The following is a 21,778-nucleotide window of genomic DNA, read 5'->3' as shown; positions in this document are numbered from 1 at the left end:
CCACTCGGGATGCTGTGAGGGTCAAGGCCGTGTGCACACTGATGGGTGGCTGAACTGGCGCCCTACAAAAGCACCCCAGCTTCCACCTGTGCGCACACACGCGTGGAAATTTTATTTGTGGGAAAACTCCGGAGACCCATGTTCTCTCTTCCACGACAATCTGACCTAGCAATCTGTTCTTAAATAACTATTTGTGTGTAAGACAAGTCTGTCTGTCCTCCATTCTCTCCTGACTCAGGCAGATCCATTTGGACAGAACCAGCATTTTCTTTTGCTCCTTTCTTTTATTTTTATTAATTTTTGGCCGCATTGGGTCTTCGCAGCTGCATGCAGGCTTTCTCTAGTTGCGGCGAGTGGGAGCTACTCTTCGTTGCGGTGCGTGGGCTCCTCATTGTGGTGGCTTCTCTTGTTGTGGAGCACGGGCTCTAGGCGTGCGGGCTTCAGTAGTTGCGGCACGCAGCTCAGTAGTTGTGGCGCACGCACTTAGTTGCTCCGCGGCACGTGGGATCTTCCCGGACCAGGGCTGGAACCCGTGTCCCCTGCATCGGCAGGCGGATTCTTAACCACTGCGCCACCAGGGAAGCCCTCTTTTGCTCCTTTCTGAATCGTCTTTGAAAGTCGCAGACGGAGACACCTTGGTGGAGGCCCAAGTAGGAAAGCTAGTGCGGCACCACTGGTGTCGGTCCGTGAGCTGATGATGGGGCCTGGGCTGCTGCGGGCTTCGTGGCAGAGTGACAGTCAGCGTGTGCAGGAGCGCTGCTTCTCACACCAGGGTTCCTGGGGGAGCCTGCAGCCTGGGATCTCATGCAGTGTAGTCTTGTCCTTATGTCTAGGAAGGTACCAGCCTTGCCACTTAAAAAAAGAAAAAGAAAAAAAAATTTGGTTATTTTGGGAGTTTTAGAAAATCTTTTATAAAACAGTCTTGCAACTTATCATCCTTTAATTATAGTTTTCAAAACTGTAGCCACATTTTTAGGAGTGAATTTTGACACTGTTATCATATTTCCTCTCTGTTGCTAAGAAAATTCATCCCTTAGCTCTAGAAACAGTGGGGTGAGTTTAAATGGTCTCTTTTCTCTCTGTTAGTCGGACTTCTCTAGCAACCTTTCACGAAGGAAAACATAACATCTCCCACATGTCCATGGATGTTGCTAGGGGCCTGATGGTGACCTGTGGGACCGATCGCGTGGTGAAGGTAACCTGCCAATTAGCACCTCAGTGTAGATTGCTCCACCGTCATGCTATGAATGTGCATAAGGCATTTCTGATTGGCAAGCTCACCTGGCCTTTTGATGAACAACCTATAGCCACGTGGAAACCTGGAAACAAACTGCATGTTTGTGAGTTTCCACGCCCTTGGTGGTGTCTCCCTCGGCCATGTCGGTCTCTCCAGGTGAGCAGGTGAGGGCCTGGCACACCTCTGTCACTGTCTGCACTCAGCCAGCCCCAGGTCCCTCCCTCCCACTGCCTGGCCTTAGCTGGCCCCTTCCTCTGATCATTGCTTCCCTGGCTATTGAGCCTTTCATCCTGGGCAGAAGGCTTCCCACGTGTAAGAAATAACCACACGTTTTAAATTAAATCCCTGGCTGGCTAACGCAGAAACTGAAAGTAAGCGTTTTATCCTTAGTACCACTCTTGAGTTGTAAAACGATGACGTAGTTTATTTCGTAAAAAAAAAAAAAAAAAAAAAAAGGGCCTTTCCCCAGAGGGCTTTTTATTAAAAATAAAAGTAAATTTATAGTGAAACATCATTCTGATGTAACTTGCAGGTGTCGAGAGAGATACCGCTTAGAAGCTTTTTTCATATTTTAGCCGACCACGTTGTTTCGTCGCCGTGTAAATCGCGAGAAGGTTTTGTAGGGAAAGAAGAGAACGAGTTATGTTGGCCCCTTTGAGAGTGTGACAGCTGTCTGTTCTCAGCGCCAGCAGCGCCTCCCGGGGGGGCCACGTGACCGGTGCTGCGTCTCCAGGCCTCCCCCCTTCTCTTGCAGATTTGGGACATGACGCCCGTGGTGGGCTGCAGCCTGGCGACTGGGTTTTCTCCGCATTGATCCGGGAGCCGGGCGGGGTCTGCGCCTTCCCGGGAGCAGCCTTCACCAAACACGGTGCTTCCTTGTAGCCCCACGGCCACTGGCACGTGGATGGACAGCAAGCCACTAAAAAAACAAATCAAGGTTTTTAAAAAGAAAAAAAATGTAAAGGTGTGTTTTGGGGCGTTTGTCGCACTACCCGTGGGATGTAGCGGGTCCCCGAGGAGTGGAGTTACTCCAGAGAGACGTCCTCGGGGGTGGTGAGCTGACCTGTGCTGAGGCAGTACATTTAGCACGCGAGAGTTCGGGTGGAAAGATACCGTACGGAAGAGTTAAAGCCTAGAACTTTCTTCAAGCAGTTCCAACTACAAACACACTCCCCCCCCCCACCAGACCTGCTGGGCCCGCAGGGGCTCCCGTGCTTCTCTGCAGGCAGAGCAGGGGTCAGGGGAGGAGGACTTGTTCTCTCCCTTGGGGGGGTGCAGTGGGACCTCGGAGCCCAGAGATCCTCCTCATCTGTCGGCAGTCTGTGAATATTCTCCACCCCTAGTCACCGAGGAACCTCTTCACAATATCTGTCCTCTCCAGGTACTGTGCCCTGTCTGCCTTTAGCGTGTGGCCCACTTCAGTCGTTTCTCGTCCCAGCCAGCACACCGTGGGCGAACTCGCAGATTGTCGCTAAGGGAGCTGTACCGTTTCTATACTTAACCAAGGCAGTCCACGCTCTTCCCTTTCCCCCCGGATGTGCTCTGAGGACAAGACGTTTCTCTATGGTGCTGTTAACAGGGGACTCACACAAGCCGCCCGACTTTTTCTGATTGCCGTCAGTGATGACTCATGGAAAACCCAGCTACCAGCACGTCTGTGATGGGAAGTGAACAGTCCATTCCATGGAACAGCCCGGTCCTCCTAAAAGACACAATCTGTTGGCAGTTTCAAGATGAGCCCCTGGGATACTGTGGCCATTTGATAGACACCTCAGAAAAGAACTCCAAAGCTTTTTAAATTAGGTTGACTTTTAGTTGTGACTTACTTCACAGAAGGAAATTGGTAATCCAGAGCAGTAACTGTTAACCAGGTCCTGCACAGTAATTCCTAACTTGTAAATTACGTTCATAACAATTAGCAAAATCTGTTGTATCAAACGGCATTTTTAAAGTTTTTGGCGGCTTAGTACCAGGATGGGGAAGAGGTAGGGAACGGGGAGCCTGTCTTTTAATATTCAAATATCTATTTGTTTTTAACAGCAAAACATGTATCTGTTACTTTAGGGCTATGGAAGTGAGAGGAGAGAAGTCGACTTTTTTTAAGGACAGATTTTAAAATAGATAGCAAAAGTATTTTTGTTAGCCTTACTAATGGATATTGAAAAAAAACTACTGCATCGCTTTTGGAGGATCATATCAAGACAACATCGTTCTGTATGATATAACTAAGGGACTACATATTTTAAAATTACAGCTGTTAATTAAAATGGTTTTTTAACATCTTTATTGGAGTATAATTGCTTTACAATGGTGTGTTAGTTTCTGCTGTGTAACAAAGTGAATCGGCTATACGTATACATATATCCCCATATCTCCTCCCTCTTGCGTCTCCCTCCCACCCTCCCTATCCCACCCCTCTAGGTGGAGACAAAGCACCGTGCTGATCTCCCTGTGCTATGCGGCTGCTTCCCACTAGCTATCTATTTTACACTGGGTAGTGTATATATGTTAGTGCGACTCTCTCAATTTGTCCCAGCTTACCCTTCCCTCTCCCCGTGTCCTCAAGTCCATTCTCTACGTCTGCGTCTTTATTCCTGTCCTGCCCCTGGGTTCATCAGAACCATTTTTTTTTTTTTTTAGATTCCTCCATATATATGTGTTAGCATATGGTATTTGTTTTTCTCTTTCTGACTTACTTCACTCTGTATGAGTTTTTTAAATAATAGTTTAAGACAGGCAGTTAAACTAAGATGTCTTAATGGCCAAGTGGCACAAATAAGGAAAGGAGCTTAGGCACATCATGTTCTAGAATGATCTGCAGTAGAAGTCGACTTTGTTGCTCCTTGTGATTTTTGTGTTATATCACCTGAAAAAGCTGTTTTCTTTAAAAATTTCTACTAGGCCCTTTGCATAATGTCTGTTACTAACATATTCCAGAAGAAAACTTGAGTGATGGTAACTTGAATGGCCGTGTTGAATGTTAGCTTAGTTTAGTCAGTGGTTCAGCTCACGCAAAGGTGCTATCCTGGGGGTTTTATGAAGTCCTGCAAGGAAAATAGAATATGATCTATCCCTTGCCATGTTGAAGAGTACCCAACTGTGGTTTTGCTTTCCTTTAACCTCTGTAAAATGTGATTTTATGATGTCTGTGGTAGACTGAGCAGAGTTTCGCAGCTGCTGAGAATATGCCATACATAGCTTTGAGACTTTTTTTATTTTAAAAAATCCTTAATGAAAAACTCAGTGTTTCATAGGGAATATAAAGGCAGATATAGCGCTTCCTAAGGGGTTAACCTAAGTCAAGGAGGAAAGGTCTGTGTGAGGAAGAATTGGAGCAGGGTATACAGAAAAGGAAAGGAGAATGTTTCAATGTATTTTTTCTCCACCAGAGCTTATTACCAGTTTTTTTTTGAAACGCACGTGGCAGGCTCGCCTTGTCTCTATCACACGCTAGGTAGCAAATGGGGTAATATTTTTTATAAAGATGGGTAAAAATTATTTTCGCAATTTTAGTGACTGGGCACATAGAGTACAGCTAGACTTCTAGTTATTGCCTTATTTTGATTGCGTTACTCTTTAAACGGGTCACTTAAAATAGTACTTTGAGTAAGGGTTTACCGGTTTTTCCATTCCTGAATACTCACGCTGAGTTGCAATTAGGCATCACAAGGTACAGAATGTAGAGAATATCCTTCTGTTTAGATCTAGTATGTTTGTGATCAGGACTTGCCAATTCTTCATTCTAAACATGTTCCAAAATTGCTCTTTATTAGTGCAAGTGATAGGAATATACCCTTATGGCACGAGACGGAAACAGATGATTCGTTACATTGTAAATCTCTGTTTACTATGTCCTAGTTCTATCCTGCTGCCTAGAGGATATAAACAAAACATATTGCTCTAGAAGATGGTGTCACTTTGTTCTCCCCCTGAAGCATTCAGTTTGTTAATACCTACATGTTTAAACTGTTGAAACAGGCCTAAGTATGGAATAAATACCATAGTGGCTCAGATCCAAGGAGATATTTTCTAAAATCAGTTTTCATTACATTACGTCCTACTTCCGTGACTGGACCTGGTATCTCCTTAAATGTAAGAAACCCGTTACTATTAATGATAAACCATCTCCTCATTATAAATGTGAAGTTTAACAAGTAAGTAATACATGCTATATTTATTCAAGTGTCTATTGCTTAATTGTTAATTGTGAGCAGCTTATTGAATGCCTACTCTATTTTCTGCTGTTTGCTACGCAGTAACTCTTTGAGTAAGTTGAAGTTTAATTGTGCAACAAATTTATATTAGAATGCAACTTAAAGTGTTTTTCTCTACAGACTGTTTTGACTGGGGAAGCAAAGGGCAATGTTGATTAGTACATTTTGTCTTGTACTAGCTATGTTTCTATAAGATAGGGTGCCCTGCGTGTCCCAGACAGCTAGAAAACTTTGTTCTTTGCTTCTGTTTGCGGGTTCTGTTTTTGTGGGGTTTTTTTGAGAACGCGCGTACAATAAAGTGTTCCTTGCTTGTTACTCTGTTGCTTAATTTGGCTTTTGTTCTGTTTGATCCGCACAGAGGGCAGCAGTAGTAGCTACCGTGGTTTAGCACTGTCTGTATGCTGGGCGCCCTGCGGACTTTGCGTTATTCAGTCCCAGCAACACTTCTGCAAGGCATTGTTTTCCCCGTCTCACAAATGAGAAAACCAAGTAGATACTGTCTGTCCGACTTGAAAGCACGTGCCTTCTTCATACCGCCTGCCTTAATGTGCTAGCGTGTAATGAGAGTTTTATATAAAGGAAGTAGGTATGATCTGTTTTGAAGTTTGTGAAGCCCTGGAGTTGGATCACTCAGGATATACAGGCCCCCTGAGTGCCCTGAGCCACGTGGAAACACCGTGTTCCCTGCGCCAGGTCCCCTTGCCAACGGCTCAGTCTTATGAAGAAACACAGGGTGGTTCAGACCCAGGAGAACTGAGTCCTCAGCTTAACTGATAAGGGGTTGGTTTAGAGATCAGAATGGAAGTTTATTGATTTTTTTTTTTTAAGCACCAAAGCTTTATTTTCTCTCATCATCAAAATAATATGTTTATTGGGAATTCCCTAGCGGTCCAGCGGTTAAGACTAGGTGCTCTCACTGCCAGGGGCCCAGGTCCGATTCCTAGTTGGGGAACTAAGATCCCAAAAGGTGCGTAGTGCTGCCAAAGAAAAAGATATAATAATAATATGTTTATTATAATAAAAAGAAAAGGGAAATAAAAAGATAATACCAAAAAGTATTGAAAGATTTTTTTAAAACCCCCGTAGTCCACCCACCCAGAGAAACCACTGTTAAACTTTTGCTGTGTATTTTTCCAGGGTTTTTGTTAAATGCACATGTACGTATAGAACACACACTTATAGTGTTAACGGGTGACTACCTTTTTTCCCCCACCTGATGTAGTATCGATAGTTGGCCCACGTCAAAAAATTGTGCACCCTGTTAGCATTATTAGTTGCTGCAAAGTTGCAGCGGACGCTAGCTCTGTGCTGTCCGAACGTGTACTGGGACTGCCAGTCTCCAACTCTGTGAGGTTAGGTAAGTCCACGTGACTTACTTCAGCCAATGAAGTACAGGCAGAAGCATTTAATTGCAGGAGAGAGGCTCAACCACCAGTTTCTTCCGTGAGCGGTCACGGAAGTCCATGTTGATAGAGGAGTATGATGCTGAACCATCCCATGGAACCCAACTTGCCCTGGACTTGCAGTGGATGTTACCTGAGGGGAAAGTAAATCTTGGTTGTTTTAGTCCACTGAGGTAGGGTATGTGTGGGGGGGTTTTAGCTGCAGCATAATTTAGCCTGGACACTGGTATTCCATTGTTCCATTATGTGGCTGAACCATCATTTATTTCACCAATCCCATGTTGAAATTAGATTATACATCTTCTGAATATTTGAATTTTTAATTAAAACTCTAAATATTTTAAAATACTCAACTCAGCATGCTTGTAGATTCATCTTTTCCCATTTTTCCAATTATTAGGATAAATTCTTAGAAGTAGGAATTGCTAGGTCAAAGAATATGCATATTATGTTTATTCTTATTGCTAATATCCTCATACCATTGCCAACACGTGAATTTGTTCCCTTGAGTAGGCAATAGACAGGCATAGCTTAGTGTCTTAATCTATGGAATTCCAGTTTGTTGATTTACGGGTTTCTGTAAGACAGTCTAGATAGAACCCAGGTCACCTCTGGCAGGCTGTGTAGTGGACAAGGATGTGGGGGATAAAAGGTTGGCTGGTTGACCTCAGTGCTGTTATGACAGCCTAATGTGCTTGTTGCCAAGGGTGCTGGAGAGTCAGCTGGTCGCTTGTCACTTGGAAAGTGGAAACAGACCAGCAAGTTGTTTCCTGCCTTCCCTTTTTAGGTTTCACCTGGCTCACTTATAAAAACATTCTCAGGAGGGTAATGCTGATACTTGAGTTACAGCTTCCTTTCCCATCCATCACTCTTTAGTCCCTAAGTTTCCTTGACTATAGTTAGATCTCTTTCTAAATCTTTTCACTGCACACACAAACCATCCCATAGGGAGTTTATTACATATTGCTACATATAGTTTCCCACAAAAGTTGAGTAAAACACTATGAGACCGCCTTCTTGACTTTAGTCTTGTCATCTGTGGTATAGAAATGGAGCCTGTGAGATAGCTTCCCAGGTCAAACCCAAGTGGAAAACCTGAAGATTCAAGCTCTGGTCTGTCTGACCTCAAAACTCATGCTTCTTTTTCTAGTACCCCATCTGGGTCTTTCATATTTGAATAAATTTTAGATCCTGAAGAAAGATAAAGTAATAGAAATTTTCATTACACCATTAGCAAGGGATGTGTGGTATGTTTTCCCACACCCTAGAGTTTAAGGTCAAGAGGAGCATTAGAATTCTATTTGTCACCCCCTCACCTGCACCCCGGACTCATGAATCAGTGGTGTCACCGATAGGTGGCTTCTGTGGTGACATTTTTAACGCCAGGTTTCTTACAAACCAATCATTTCCCGTATACTCCAAAAAGCAGTGATTCTTAATCTGTGTTTTATGATATTTATGATCCTCTACTATTTATACATCATTTTGAAATTGTTAAAAAATTCCTTACAGAAAGTAAATTGTATTTTTATCTGAAATAGATTAACATTAATGCACAGCAAAGAATGTAGCAGTGTCCCCAGATCAAGCTAATAAATTTGAAAGAACTTGGAAATCACTCCTCTAAAGTATGGCTGTTAAGCCTGTGACACCGGTAAGGGACTTTTACTTAAAGCCTTTCTTGTAACGGGGATTTTCATCTATTCCTGCAACATTTAAGAATAGCCAATAGGGCTTCCCTGGTGGCGCAGTGGTTGAGAGTCCGCCTGCCCATGCAGGGGACACGGGTTCGTGCCCTGGTCCGGGAAGATCCCACATGCCGCGGAGCGGCTTGGCCCGTGAGCCATGGCCGCTGGGCCTGCGCGTCCGGAGCCTGTGCTCCGCGATGGGAGAGGCCACGGCAGTGAGAGGCCCACGTACCGCAAAAAAAAAAAAAAAAAAAAGAATAGCCAATAGCCCGTAGACTCCACCACAATCAAACCCAACTAATAAAGTCACAAAACAGTTACATGATTTTACTATTTCGGAATTCAAAGTATCATCCCCTTATTAAATAAATATGATGTTCTTTGGACAAGATAATGGCAACCAGATGTTTCAGTAGCTGTACATTGTTCCAGCTAATGCTGTGATATCAAAATCTGCATGTTGCACAATTTGTTGAATTCAAGATACCTTAAGTCACAGAAAGGAAAATTATCTTCGAACAGTTGCAGGTTTATTTAAACTCTTCTTCTGGACCCACCACATGCTTTAACTCACGACAGGAGACTTGATACATACATGGTGATGGCCTGCTGACATGTGCTCTGGTTCTTGCCTGAGAGCCTCTGAAAGGCAGGGACCAGCCTTTCTGTCTGTATCCTCATTGCCCATCATACATTTGTTTTTTCCCATCCTTTGAAAATGCCACATTAGGCTGAATACGTTGAAGGTTTTATGTGCTCTGCCTTGAGCTGTTACCTGTAGTTAGAGGAACTAATTGGAGAGCACCTTCTAAAATTAAGTAGGAACATCTGGTTGAATTAACCCAGTGTAGGGTCAGAAAGAGGAAGAGAGAGGAAAAAGCATATGATCAAACAGAAATTTGATTTATTTCTGCATTTACTTGTGTAAAAATAATTCTTCGCTCAAGTGACTTGGGACTTTATTGCTGCGTTATGATTGTACTTTCCTATTTCTTGTATTTTACTGACATGGCATCCAATGTCTTTTGCTGCAGGAGTCATGTCAGCTGTAATCTATCAGATGAATCCCAAGTTGCAAATGTGTGCTGAAAATACAGGCAAGCGTGCAGACACAAACCTCAGTACAAGCCTATTGGCTCTACCTTCAAAATGTATCCCAGTACGGCCACTTTTCACCATTCAGCTGCTATTACCGTGATCCAGTTCCCTGTCATCTGGATTGTTCCAGTGGCCTCCTAACCAGTCTCCCACCGCCTGCCCCTAACAGCCTGTTCTCAACACGCCTGTTAAAACACGGCTCAGATCATGCCATTCCCGTACACAACACCCTCACAACTCCACCCCACTCACAGTAGAAGCCCAAGTTCTAAACTGTCCCGTCATTATCTCCCTGGCTTCTGTGTTCTTGCTTGCTCCTGTCTAACCACGCAGTTCTTGTTTTCCTCTCTCTGACTTCTATGGGACAGAGAATTTGTGCGAACACAGCATGGAGCTCAGGATCAGGCACATCATAGACACTTAAATAATGATGCCTGTATGTGTACAGTTTGGGTGCTGTGTGCATAAATGCCAAGGAACTTAGGTGAATTTTCTTAGGGAGTGAGACCGTAGTGTGAAACTCCTGTTTCTCCACCACCATCATTCCTACCCACCCTATCTCACCTTCCAAGCTACTATTACAGTTTCCAGAGGCTGGAAGGAGCGGTTGGAGAAAAGTGTAGAGAGGTTATAGAAGATAAGTAGACGGGGGACATGAGATGCTTCTAAAACATCAAGCACTACTTCTGGGAGTCTAATCATCATTAAGACCTAATCAGAAGACAACACTCTGCAGCTTCATGTTTGATGGGTATGATGGTTTAAAAATATTTCTGCAAATGCTTAGACCCTCCTTCTATTGACTGGTGGGATTTAGGCACCCTCCCCTTGAATCTGGGCCAACCTTAGTGACTCACCAATAGAATAGGGCAGGAGTGACACCCTGCAGTGTCTGAGGCCAGATAAGAAAATGCCACACAGCTTCCACCTGGTTCTCTGCGAGAAACCAGCCACCTGAGACCACCAGGTGTTGCGGTCGGCGGCAGAGCTGAGCTCCGTCTGACAGCCAGCATTAACTGCCGGCCACGTGGGTACGCCCTCTTGGAGGCGCCATGTCTGAGCTTTTGGATGTCTGCGGATCCAGCTGACCACTGCCACAGCAGGAGAGGAGCCAGTGAGGGCCGCCGAGGTGAGCCCTTTCCCAATTCGTGAACCACCAAACCGAGAACAAAATAAAATGCTTGTTTTAAGCTGTTAAGTTGTGGAGTGATTTGTTACACAGCAGTAGCAACCTGAACAACAAGCCATGAATTCCTCATCTGGGAGCCATAGGACAGAGCACCGTCCCTACCCACCCGCCAACCCAAGCATGAGAAGTGGACCCAGGGCAACACGATACCGACGAGCTTCTTCAGAAACAATTGGGTTTCTTTTTCGTAAGAGTACTCTAGGGACCTATAGCTAATGGGTCATGATCCTCATTATCTTTCTTCAGATTTCCTCCGCGTTCCTACCCACCAAGCCCATCGCCCTACCTCCACTCCAAATTTTTCTTTGCGATTTCCCTTTTGGCCACAATTAAACTTGTTTTTTTTAAAAAAACTTTTTATTTAATGTTGGAGTATAGCCAATTAACAATGTTGTGATAGGGCTTCCCTGGTGGCGCAGTGGTTAACAGTCCTCCTGCCAATGCAGGGGACACGGGTTCGAGCCTTGGTCCGGGAAGATGCCGCAGAGCAACCAAGCCCGTGCGCCACAACTACTGAGCCCGCATGCCGCAACTGCTGAAGCCCGCGCACCTAGAGCCCGTGCTCCGCAACAAGAGAAGCCACCGCAATGAGAAGCCCGCGCACCGCAACGAAGAGAAGCCCCCGCTCGCTTCAACTAGAGAAAGCCCGCGCGCAGCAACAAAGACCCAAAGCAGCCAAAAATAAATAAAATAAATTAAAACGAACAAACAAAAAACAACTTTGTGATAATTTCAGGTGCACAGCATGTATCCATTCTCCCCCAAACTCCCCTCACATCCAGGCTGCCATGTGAATTTGGTTTTGAATTAACCCAGTCTGTACTAAGCATATTCAGATTTTATATTGGCCATATTTAAGGGTGCTCTAATTTTCTCAGTGTTTTTTGCCCATTAGGTAAATGCAAGTTATGTACCATGATTAGGGCATGGAGAGTTCTGAATTATGGAATTCCCAGTTTTCCAAGCACCGAAACGTTACTATATGTGATGTGTGTTACATCATATATATTGTGTTTTTATTGACACAACACCATTCATTGAAAAACTACTGAGTTTCTACCATGTATAGGTACTATTCTAGATCCTTGAGAAAAAAAGAAAATGAACAAAACAAAGATCCTGTCCTTGTGGAGTTTACATGCCTACAGAGGGAGACAGACAATACACAGTAAGCCTAATAGGTAAGTTATACGGTATACTAGAAGGTAATAGCGCTATGGAGAAAAGGCAAAGAACAGGTTGCCACAAATGGAGCATGCAGCTGGTGGGAAGGGGTAGTTCGCCAAATAGAGTGATCGTGGTGATACATGTTCAAAGGATTTGAAGGAGGTGAGGAAGATACCTAAGTGAAAATCAAGGAGGGAGTTCCCAGGGAAGATAGCTGGATCAGAGGTTCCAAGACAGGGGTGAGCTTGATGTGTCGGGGGAAGAGCAAGGAGACCAGAGTGGCTGCCGTGGAATGAGTGAAGGGGAGAGTTTTAGCAGAGAAAGTGAGAGCTCCGTGGGGGCTGGATCACGGAGGCCACTGCAAGGATGCTGGCTTTTACCGAGTGAGGTAGGAGCCACCTGGAGGCTTTGAGTACAGGAGTGACGTGATCTGACTCGCATATTAGGAGGGTCACTGGCTGCTCTGCTGCCTATACCCTGTAGTGGTGCGGGCAGGCAGGTAGCTGAAGAGGCAAGGAAGTAATCCAGGAGAGAAATGATGGCGGCTCAGTCAGAAAACGCTCCAAGTTTCCCCCCGAGCATTGGGAAGGTTGGGGCTGCCACATAGCTCAGAATTACGATCAGTTGTTGAGCTGAAAAGTAGATGCTGGGGAACCCTGATCCGAACTCGTACCACAAAAAGAACCCAGCACATTCAGAACTGACCAGATGCCAAGCCAATATTCCGTGTGCATTTTTTCTTTATTTCACGCAACATCCACGAATGAGAACGAATCCCCATTTTACAGAGAAGGAAACTGAAGTTCTGAAAGGTTCAGAGACATTAAAGTTCAGTGACCTTGCCCAGCCTACGAAGTGGAGGAGCCGGGATTCAATTCCATTTTGACTCGACTGCCTGTAGATTCTGCTGCAGCCCTCAGGGACACTGTTTCTCCACTGGACCTTAGCAGCTGGCATTTTCACTATTTGTTTTTTCATAATATGTTACTCAACTGTCCAGTTGTGTAAGACAAAATTAATTATTAATTAAAAAGTGTCACTGCCTCCTAAATCTCCCCTCTCCTGAATCAATAGATCCTCCAGTATCTTTATACCTACAAATCCACTTGATTTACCCATTTATTCAACTTGAATGGCTTCTGTCCTTACTGTTTATAATAGTCTCATATCGCTTGAACGCATTGCTGCCAAAGACTGTTGAAGCCAGGTTGCTTTGGGTCCTACCTATAGTTTTCTCATAATAAATACATAATTCCTAATCGTAGGTATCTACATATGTGAGGTTTCTAAGAGAAGGTAGATGAGTTACCTGTAGTTTCTGTATCTTTGCTATGCTGACTTTGGCACCATTTTATTTTTGACATCGAGATTCACGATGGTGCCAGATGATCTGTGAATTAGGAAAGCCTGATAAACTACATTTTTGCGTCTTTCTAGATTTCTGTTATTTGGAGATGGTTTTTTGTTTGGTTTGGGTTTTTGGGGGCCGTGCCGGGCGGCATGTGGGATCTTGGTTCCCGGAGCAGGGATGGAACCCGTGAGCCCCGCAGTGGAAGCGCGGAGTCCTAACCACTGGGCCGTCGGGGAATTCTTTGGAGATGTTTAATAGGAGGGAATTGATGAACGGTGGCAATGCTTGCAGGGGAATTACTGCTGCATAAATGCCATGCCTGCCGGACTGTTCAGCTCCTCGGGAGGTGTGGGTGTGGGGAGCTAGTCCAGGATGCTCTGGTAGATGTCTAGCTTGTCCATTTGAGAAGGGGGTCTGCAGACATTTTATTATCCCAGCGTGGAATAGTCATCGCAGTTATACCATTTTATCTGTTTTCTTTTCCATTGTAGTTCATTATTTTATATATATCATTTTAAAAGGATGAAGTGTCCACCGATAACCTTTACCGTTGATAGACGGTGGCACGAGCTCTGGTATGCAGGGTGCATGCAAAACTACAACCGCTCCAGACTGCCTCAGGGCTTTGAAATCTTGATTTCTTATTTTTAATTATAAGTGAAATTAAATGGAAGCTTGTTCACCTCCATTCGCTTTCTGGTTCCATTAAATGGTGCATAATTGCCCTCACTCACCCTGAGGGTCCTGCAAGCTCAGGATTAATAACTTGTGTGGCTTTGACTCCTTCAATGTTATGCCCCGGGAGCCTCACATGCTGCACCCTAGTCCTGACCTGAGTCACATTACCCTCGTCTTCTTAGAAATTATCATCATCTGAAGCTGTCCTCTTCGTTCATTTACTAATGTGAATAATGTGACTAATATTTCTGTCTCTCCTTAGACTATAAGCTCCATGAAAATATAAACTCTTTGTCACAAACAGCCCGCTTGTCCAGAAGGTTCAGGAAGCACCATGCCACACAGGCTCACAAAAGCAGTTTTATTTTAATGCCTTCTCAAAGCAGAAGAAACAAGATAAGAAGAATGAATATATAATAATGAGTCTAGCCTGGATTATATTTGTCTTTATACCAACGTAGTCATAAAAGATACTGTTTAAGATATTTTTATGGGGACAGGGCCCCATGATGGCAAGAGGGGCCTAGGGCCCACAAAAGTCATAACGCAGCCCTGGTCACAGCACCTAGGACTGTGCCTGGCACATGGCAGGTGCTCAGGAAATCTCTGTCACGAGAATGAGTTAGTGAAGGGAACATTCAACCAAAATAGAGATTTGGAGTCGAGTCAGGAGATATTGAACAAAGAGTTTTGTCCCTGGAGTCTTCCATTTCTAAGAACTATTGCTTCTCATTTCAAGTTTTAATCTAGATCGAAACAAATACAAGGGCTCTCTAATCCATGCACGTTCCCACAGGGACTCTACAAAACCACCTGTCTGTGTGATTTACAAAGAATGTGAGGACATTCTTAACAGCCCAGCCCGGCGTTCTTCAGCATTCTTGCTGAAATGGAAGGTTTTTTTTCTGTTTTTTGTTTTTTTGCTTCTGGTGAAAATAAATGGTTATTGTTCTCCTTTCGCTGGCCTTTCATTTATCTAAAAAGTTGCCTAGTGTCTTCTCTTCGTTAATTCAAGTTCCCCAAGTTTTAATTTAAACGCTTTATTTATACATGTCAGGAAACACTGGTGAGTCTCGGCGAACTCTAGGGCACCATGCCCAAGGGTTAAGTGGATCACATTGTTTCATATTTCGAGTCCCAGTAGTAGAAAATTCACATAGTTTATTTCAAAGAATATACAGAATAACCTCTTTGGGACTGATGATAAATTCCAAAAATTTAGTTTTTGTTGTTAATGGTGATAGCCCTTTCTTTTATAAGCATCTAACTTTGTTTGGGAAGGGGAGGCAGTGTGGGATAATGGTTAGGAGTGCATCGCCTGATGACTTCATGCGTGGGCTTGAATCCCAGCTATCATTTACTGGCTGTGTGATCTTGGGTGAGTTACTTAGCCTCTCTGTGCCTTAGTTTCCTTATCTCTAAAGAGAAGGTTGTGATGGTGCCTACATCATTGGGAGGTTGTTATGGCCAAATCAATTAATCCATGTAAAAGTGTTTAGAATGGTTCCTGGCACATAGGACGTGTGCTCAGGATATGTTACGCAGATTCAAAATTCAGCTTTATATTAAGCCTTAGTAAATTAAAATAAACACCTCTCTGTCTCTAAGCAGACAGGCTTTATATTACTCAGGGAGGCAAATTTTAGATTAATACCAACACTCTTGCAAGTTCTCATAAAATATAAACGTTGTCATACTCAAATTCCTTCTGTTTCTTTGTTATATTCCCCCAAATTAGTCAAGCTCAAAGTTTCTATCAGACTCTACAAGAGACCCAGTTAAAACAGGATCAATTTTCTTTAGATTAAATTTTGAATTATTATTTCTACAGAGTATGTTTGATGCAATTTTCCATTTTTAATTTCTATTTTGATTTTGAAATTAATTCACATTGTTTAATAGTCATAATTATGAATGATATGTATGTTGATTTTAATTAGGTTTCCAGTTTAGCTCCAAGACTTAAAACTATTATATCATTTTACTCATAATATAATTTTAATCTAAAATGTTTAAAGCTTCCATTTTAATTTCATGAATTAAAAGCTAAAGCATAACTACCACCTCTCTCAACATATGAAAGCTTCCTTCCTTCCTTCCCACTGACTACTGCCCCCCGCCCCCCAAAACACCCAGCTTTCTTTACTTTGACACAGTATTGCTAATTGATTGCTAGAGAAAAGAGCAACATAGTTCTAGTTTTCAATTATTGCACAGTGACTTTCACCCCAGGTAAAAAAGATTTCAATGGTCTTTTGTCTTTACAATAATCATCTTTTTAAAAAATAGAAAACATATTACAGAAATAAGTCCTTCAAAACAAATGGCCAGCAAGGACCTACTGTATAGCACAGGGAACTATACAGTAGCTCCTAGTTCCAAGTTCAATATCTTGTAATAACCTATAATGGAAAAGAGTCTAAAAAAGATTCACTTTGCCGTACTCCTGAGACTATCACAACATTGCAAATCAACTATATTTCAATAAAAAAATTTTTTTAAGACAAATGGTCTTGGTGTATTTGTCAGCATTTAAACATTATTTTAAAAAATTCCAATCATCTGGGACCTGCATAAGACTGTTGAATTTATCTTGGTCCTCAATTATCAATAATTGAGAATGCTGTCAACTGCTTTTTTCTTAACTTTCTATTTTGACACAACTTCAGACTTACAAAAAGTTGCAAGGATTCCCATGGACCCTCCCAAATTCTCCAAATGTTAATATTTTGCTACATGTGAAACTGAAGGCAGTCATCGGTTAGATCCCTTAAACTATAATTTGCTTAATAAATAATATCCTGTAAACTGCCTTCACTGACTAAGCTCGCTTTAATTATTTTTGCAAGTTGTATACCCTCCAAGCTTCACACAGTCTAGTTAATATATCACAAGACTCCCTAACTCCCCCCCCCCCCATAGATAATACCTCTGACATATGGGTTGTTATCACAACAGTTGGAGCTGGCTAAGACTGGTTGGGACCACTGACCCTCCAACTGGGCCTGTGCAGCTGTCCAGTCTGACCTTTTGACATCAGAGGGTCAAAATCTCCACCCTCAGATCAAGCTAATGCCACCATTTTCTGAACATGCATCCCATGAAGAGCATGTAACTCAGATATGTCCGTGCAGAGCAGCAATCACCTCACCTTTTTCCTGCCTCAAATCACCTTCCGCTGCACCTCTGACCACCCTATACTCTTAACCCATAAATATCCCAAGCCTCTCGCCTTCAGGGAGGCCGATATGAGAATAGTTTTCCCATCTCCTCACTTGGCTGCCTTGTGAAGAAACCCCTTCTCTGCTACAACCCTCGGCATCTCAGTGTTTGGCTTGGGGTGCTTTAGGCAAACCAACCTGGTTCAGTAACACATGTAATGAATACTTTGAGACTCTATGAACACCCTATTATGCTTCAAATTTTCACCCACTAGTTTTAGCATCCATTGGTGATTCTTGCTTGATGATTTTCTTGGTACTCACCAAGACTGCTTGATGATTTTTTAATTCCAGGATTTATTCTACATTTATGAGTTGCTTTCTAGTAAGAAAAGCTTTGCCTTGACCCAGCAATCCCACTACTGGGCATCTACCTAGAGAAAACCATAATTCAGAAAGACACATGCACCCCAATGTTCATTGGAGCACTGTTTACAATAGGCAGGTCATGGAAGTTACCTAAATGCCCATCGACAGACTAATGGATAAAGAAGATGTGGTACATCTATACAATGGAGTATTACCCAGCCATAAAAAGGAATGAAATTGGGTCATTTTTAGAGATGTGGCTGGACCTAGAGACTGTCATACAGAGTGAAGTAAGTCAGAAAGAAAAGAAACAAATATCATATATTAACACATATATGTGGAATCTAGAAAAATGGCACAGATGAACCGGTTTGCAAGGCAAAAATAGAGACACAGATGTAGACAACAAACGTATGGACACCAAGGGGGGAAAGTGGCAGGGGTGGTGGTGGGATGAACTGGGAGATTGGGATTGACATGTAGACACTGATGTGTATAAAATAGATCACTAATAACCTGCAGTATAAAAAATAAATAAATAAAATTAAATTTTTTAAAAAAACTTTGCCTTTCCCTTCATCTGTTTGCTTGTTTATAAATCAATCAATCCATGTAGACTAGTGAATTCTTATTTTATCCAATAGGTTATAATCCTTTACTATTATTATTTTATTGCTTGAATTAGTTTAGATTTTTCCCATGGGAGTCCTTTCTAGTTGGCTCTTGTGTCCTCTTAACATGTCACTATCATTCTTTGCTTACTTTCTGGCACAACAAGACATTCCAGGCTTTTCTTATACTTTCCCTGTGTCAGCCCTGGTGCCTGTCATTTCTTCAAAGTTTGTTTTATTTCTTGGTATATAGAAGAAAGATCTGGGTTTTAGGTGGGCTCATTGCTTCTGGGGTATTACCGATTTTAAGCCTTTTCAAAGGAGAGAGTTTAAGAAATAGATATATGTCTCCACACACACACACACACAAACACACACACACACACACACACACACATATACATATATACATACACACACCTATATCTATTCTATACCTCTACGTGCGTTCTTTTTCTTTTCTTTTCTTTTCTTTTTGGCCGTGCCACGCAGCATGCGGGATCTTAGGTCCCCAATCAGGGATCGAACCTGTGCTCCCTGCAGTAGAAGGATGGAGTCCTAATCACTGGTCCACTAGGGAATTCCCTATCATGCATTCTTAATGATAATTCCAACTCCAAGCCAACAATACAGAGTTCATTCTACCACCCACTCTTTCTGCATTTATGACTCCCTTCTACAACAGTGAGAAACCTGTCTCCCATGACCCATAATATATTTACTTACTTGTTGAATCCTAGAACATACAGGAAAGAGCTTTAGAATTCCTAATCTATATCTCCAAAGAAGAAGGGAAAGGAGGAGGAGGAGTTGGGGGGAGGAGAGAGAAGAGGAAGAATTTGTTTCCTAAATCCTGGTCCAGTATTTAACAGTTCTTTATCTTTAACCAGAGGAGATATGGTCCAAAAACTGTACCCTGCAGGTTTTGGACTTGTCAGCCTCCATAATTGCATGTGCCAATTTATTAAAATAAATGTCTCTCTCTATATAGATCTCCCTCAACTCTTAATGGTGTTACAACCCAATAAACCCATCTTCAGTTAAGAATATCTTAAGTCAAAAATGCATTTGATACACCTAACCTACCAAACATCATAGCTTAGCCTAGCCTACCTTAGACGTGCACAGATCACTGACATTAGCCTACAGTTGGGCAAAATCATCTAACACAAAGCATATTTTATAATAAAGTGTTGAACATCTCCTGTAATTTATTGAATACTGTACTGACGATGAAAAACAGAGTGGTTGTTGGATTCAGAATGGTTCTAAATGTATGAGTTGTTCACTCTCATGATCGCCTGCCTGGGAGTTGCATCTCACTGCCACTGTCCAGCATCACAAGAGAATATGGAACTGAGTATCGCTAGCCCTGAAAAAGAGTGAAATTCAAAATTCGAAGTATGGTTTCTACTGAATGCGTATCACTTTCACAGCATGGTAAGGTTGAAAAATCATAAGTCGAACCATCATAGGTTGGGGGCCATCTATATATACACATCCTATTGGTTCTGTTTCTCTAGGAAACCCTGACTAATACAGACGTGAAACATTAACCTGGATCCAAATGTTAGAACTGCGCCCAGAGCTGTACGTAGAGAAGTGACATTCCCCTAGCCCCTTCCCAGCTTCTCCGCTCCCATCCCCCCCCACTATCTCTGGGTAAATAATTGGACAGTGCCTGGTTTAGGCTCCTTTTGCACAAGAGGCAGATGCACGTGTGTTTTGTTTGCTCTTTTTTGTCGTATGAAGGTAGCATACTATACCTACTCTTGCACTTTGCTTTCTTCATTTAACAATATATCCTGGGAACCACCCACATCAGTTCACGGAAGTTCTTCTCATTCATTTGTGCTGCTGCAGAGTATAGCTGTACCATAGTTTATTTAGATGCCTCCTATGCACGGATTACATGTGGTTTCCAATATTTTGCAATTACCAATAATGTCACAGAGATTTATTCTGTGCACTGTTTTTTTGTATTGTTGGAGGTGTATCTTCATGTGAGTTCTTAGAAGTGGAATTGCTGGATCAAAAGGTAAACACATATATAGTTTTGTTAGATGTTGCCAAGTTACCCTGCATAAGGGTTGAACCGGTTTGCATTCCCACAGCAATGGATGAGAGAGCCTGTTCTCCACAGCCTGCCAAGAGTTTGTTGTCATAATGCTTAATGATGGATCCTTAACCAAAAGGTTGAGGAATCTCCGGTTTTAATTTGCATTTCTCAAGTTGAACATCTTTACGTATGTTTAATGGTCATTTAAAACATTGTGTGATGTCAATTATACCTCAATAAAAAACAAAAAGCAAACAAAAACAACTTGTGCGTGTGTGTTTGTGTGTGTGTGTGTGAGAGAGAGAGAGACAGAGACAGAGACAGAGAGATTTTTCAGTCAGGTATTTTGATCATTTTGTTCTCTTTTTTTATTTTCCTTTTTTTTTTTTTTTCATTTTGTTCTCAATTCTGAGAAGTTCTTTCTATGTTAGGGAAGTAGCCCTTTATCTGTGGCTATGTTGCAAGAAATCTTTCCCCAGTTTTTCTTTTTTTCTTTTTTTTGTCCTGTTGGGCCCTGCACGTGGCATGCTGGATCTTAGTTCCCCAACTGGGGATCGAACCTGTGGCCCCTGCAGTGGATGTGTGGAGTCTTAACCCAGTCACTGGACGCCCAGGGAAGTCCCTCCGCAGTTTTTCATGTGTCTTTTGACTTATGGTGTTTTTTTCCTGCCATAAAATTTTTAAAAAAATTTTATGTAGCCAAAGTTATCAATCTTTTATTGATTTTGTCTCTTGTTAGAAAAACTCTTCCATATACACAGGTTAAAGAGGAATGTATATGTTTTCTTTAGTCCTATGTTATTTCCTTTCTCTTTCATTCTTCCTTTATCTCTTGCTCTCTCTTACCCTTCCTCCCTCCCTCCTCCCTCTTTCTCTCTCTCTTTCTATCTCTTTCTCCCTTTCTTTCTTTTTTACAGTTAGATTCCTGATTCCTGTGGAGTTTACTCTCATGTGGCGTGGCACATGGACCTGACTTGATTTTTTTCCAAATGGTAAATCAGTGTACCCGTATCATTTATTAAAAAATCCATCTTTGTGTCAGTGGTTCGAGATAAGCTTTGTCATAAAGTTCCGAATAGACTTGGGTCTGTCTCTCGACTTTATAAGCCATTCCACTGGTCTATTTGCTCCTGTCACAAAGTGCTGTACTGCTTTAGTTCTAAAGGCTTCGTAGTATGTGTTAGTGTCTAGTAGGGCTAGTCTATTTTGTAGCTCCTTTAAAATGTTTCCTGATTGTTCTTGAATGTTTATTTTTCCATATAAACTTTATTTCTACTTGTCTAGCTCTGTAAACAATGCCTTGGTACTTTTATTGGGATAAGTTATTTATGAATTAAATTAGGGAGAACTGACATCTTTATAATGTTGAGTCATCTTGTGCAAAAGAGAATGTGTTCCTTTTGTTCAAATCTACTTTGTGTCTTTCAGGAAAAATTTTGGTCTCCTGTAAGGTTTTGCACATTTTGTGTTAAATTTATTCCCAACTGTTTTTTTTTTTCTTTCATTTTTGTTGATAGGGTAAATGCAGGTTTCTCAGCTATTATATCCTCTAA

At 42.3% G+C, this 21,778-nt stretch overlaps 1 protein-coding gene across 4 annotated transcripts in view; it reads left to right on the top strand.

The window, feature by feature from the left end:
• Positions 1–17,951, top strand: part of WDFY1 (WD repeat and FYVE domain containing 1) — a 64,225-nt gene extending 46,274 nt beyond the window's left edge. The window contains exons 11-12 of one of the 4 annotated variants that reach the window (XM_067026987.1): positions 1,087–1,195; positions 11,276–17,951. In XM_067026987.1, coding sequence (XP_066883088.1) covers positions 1,087–1,195; positions 11,276–11,368 — 202 coding nt within the window. In that variant the 3' untranslated portion in view covers positions 11,369–17,951. Of the gene's footprint in view, positions 1–1,086; positions 1,196–1,769; positions 5,767–9,576; positions 11,141–11,275 lie in introns of those variants that run through there. The other 3 variants (XM_067026986.1, XM_059055529.2, XM_067026988.1) reach the window with 3 other exon arrangements.
• The last annotated feature ends 3,827 nt before the right edge of the window (positions 17,952–21,778 follow it).

Source organism: Kogia breviceps, chromosome 2 (genome assembly GCF_026419965.1).
Source record: "Kogia breviceps isolate mKogBre1 chromosome 2, mKogBre1 haplotype 1, whole genome shotgun sequence".
Classification (NCBI taxonomy): Eukaryota; Metazoa; Chordata; class Mammalia; order Artiodactyla; family Physeteridae; genus Kogia; species Kogia breviceps.
This window is presented reverse-complemented; position numbering and strand designations above follow the sequence as displayed.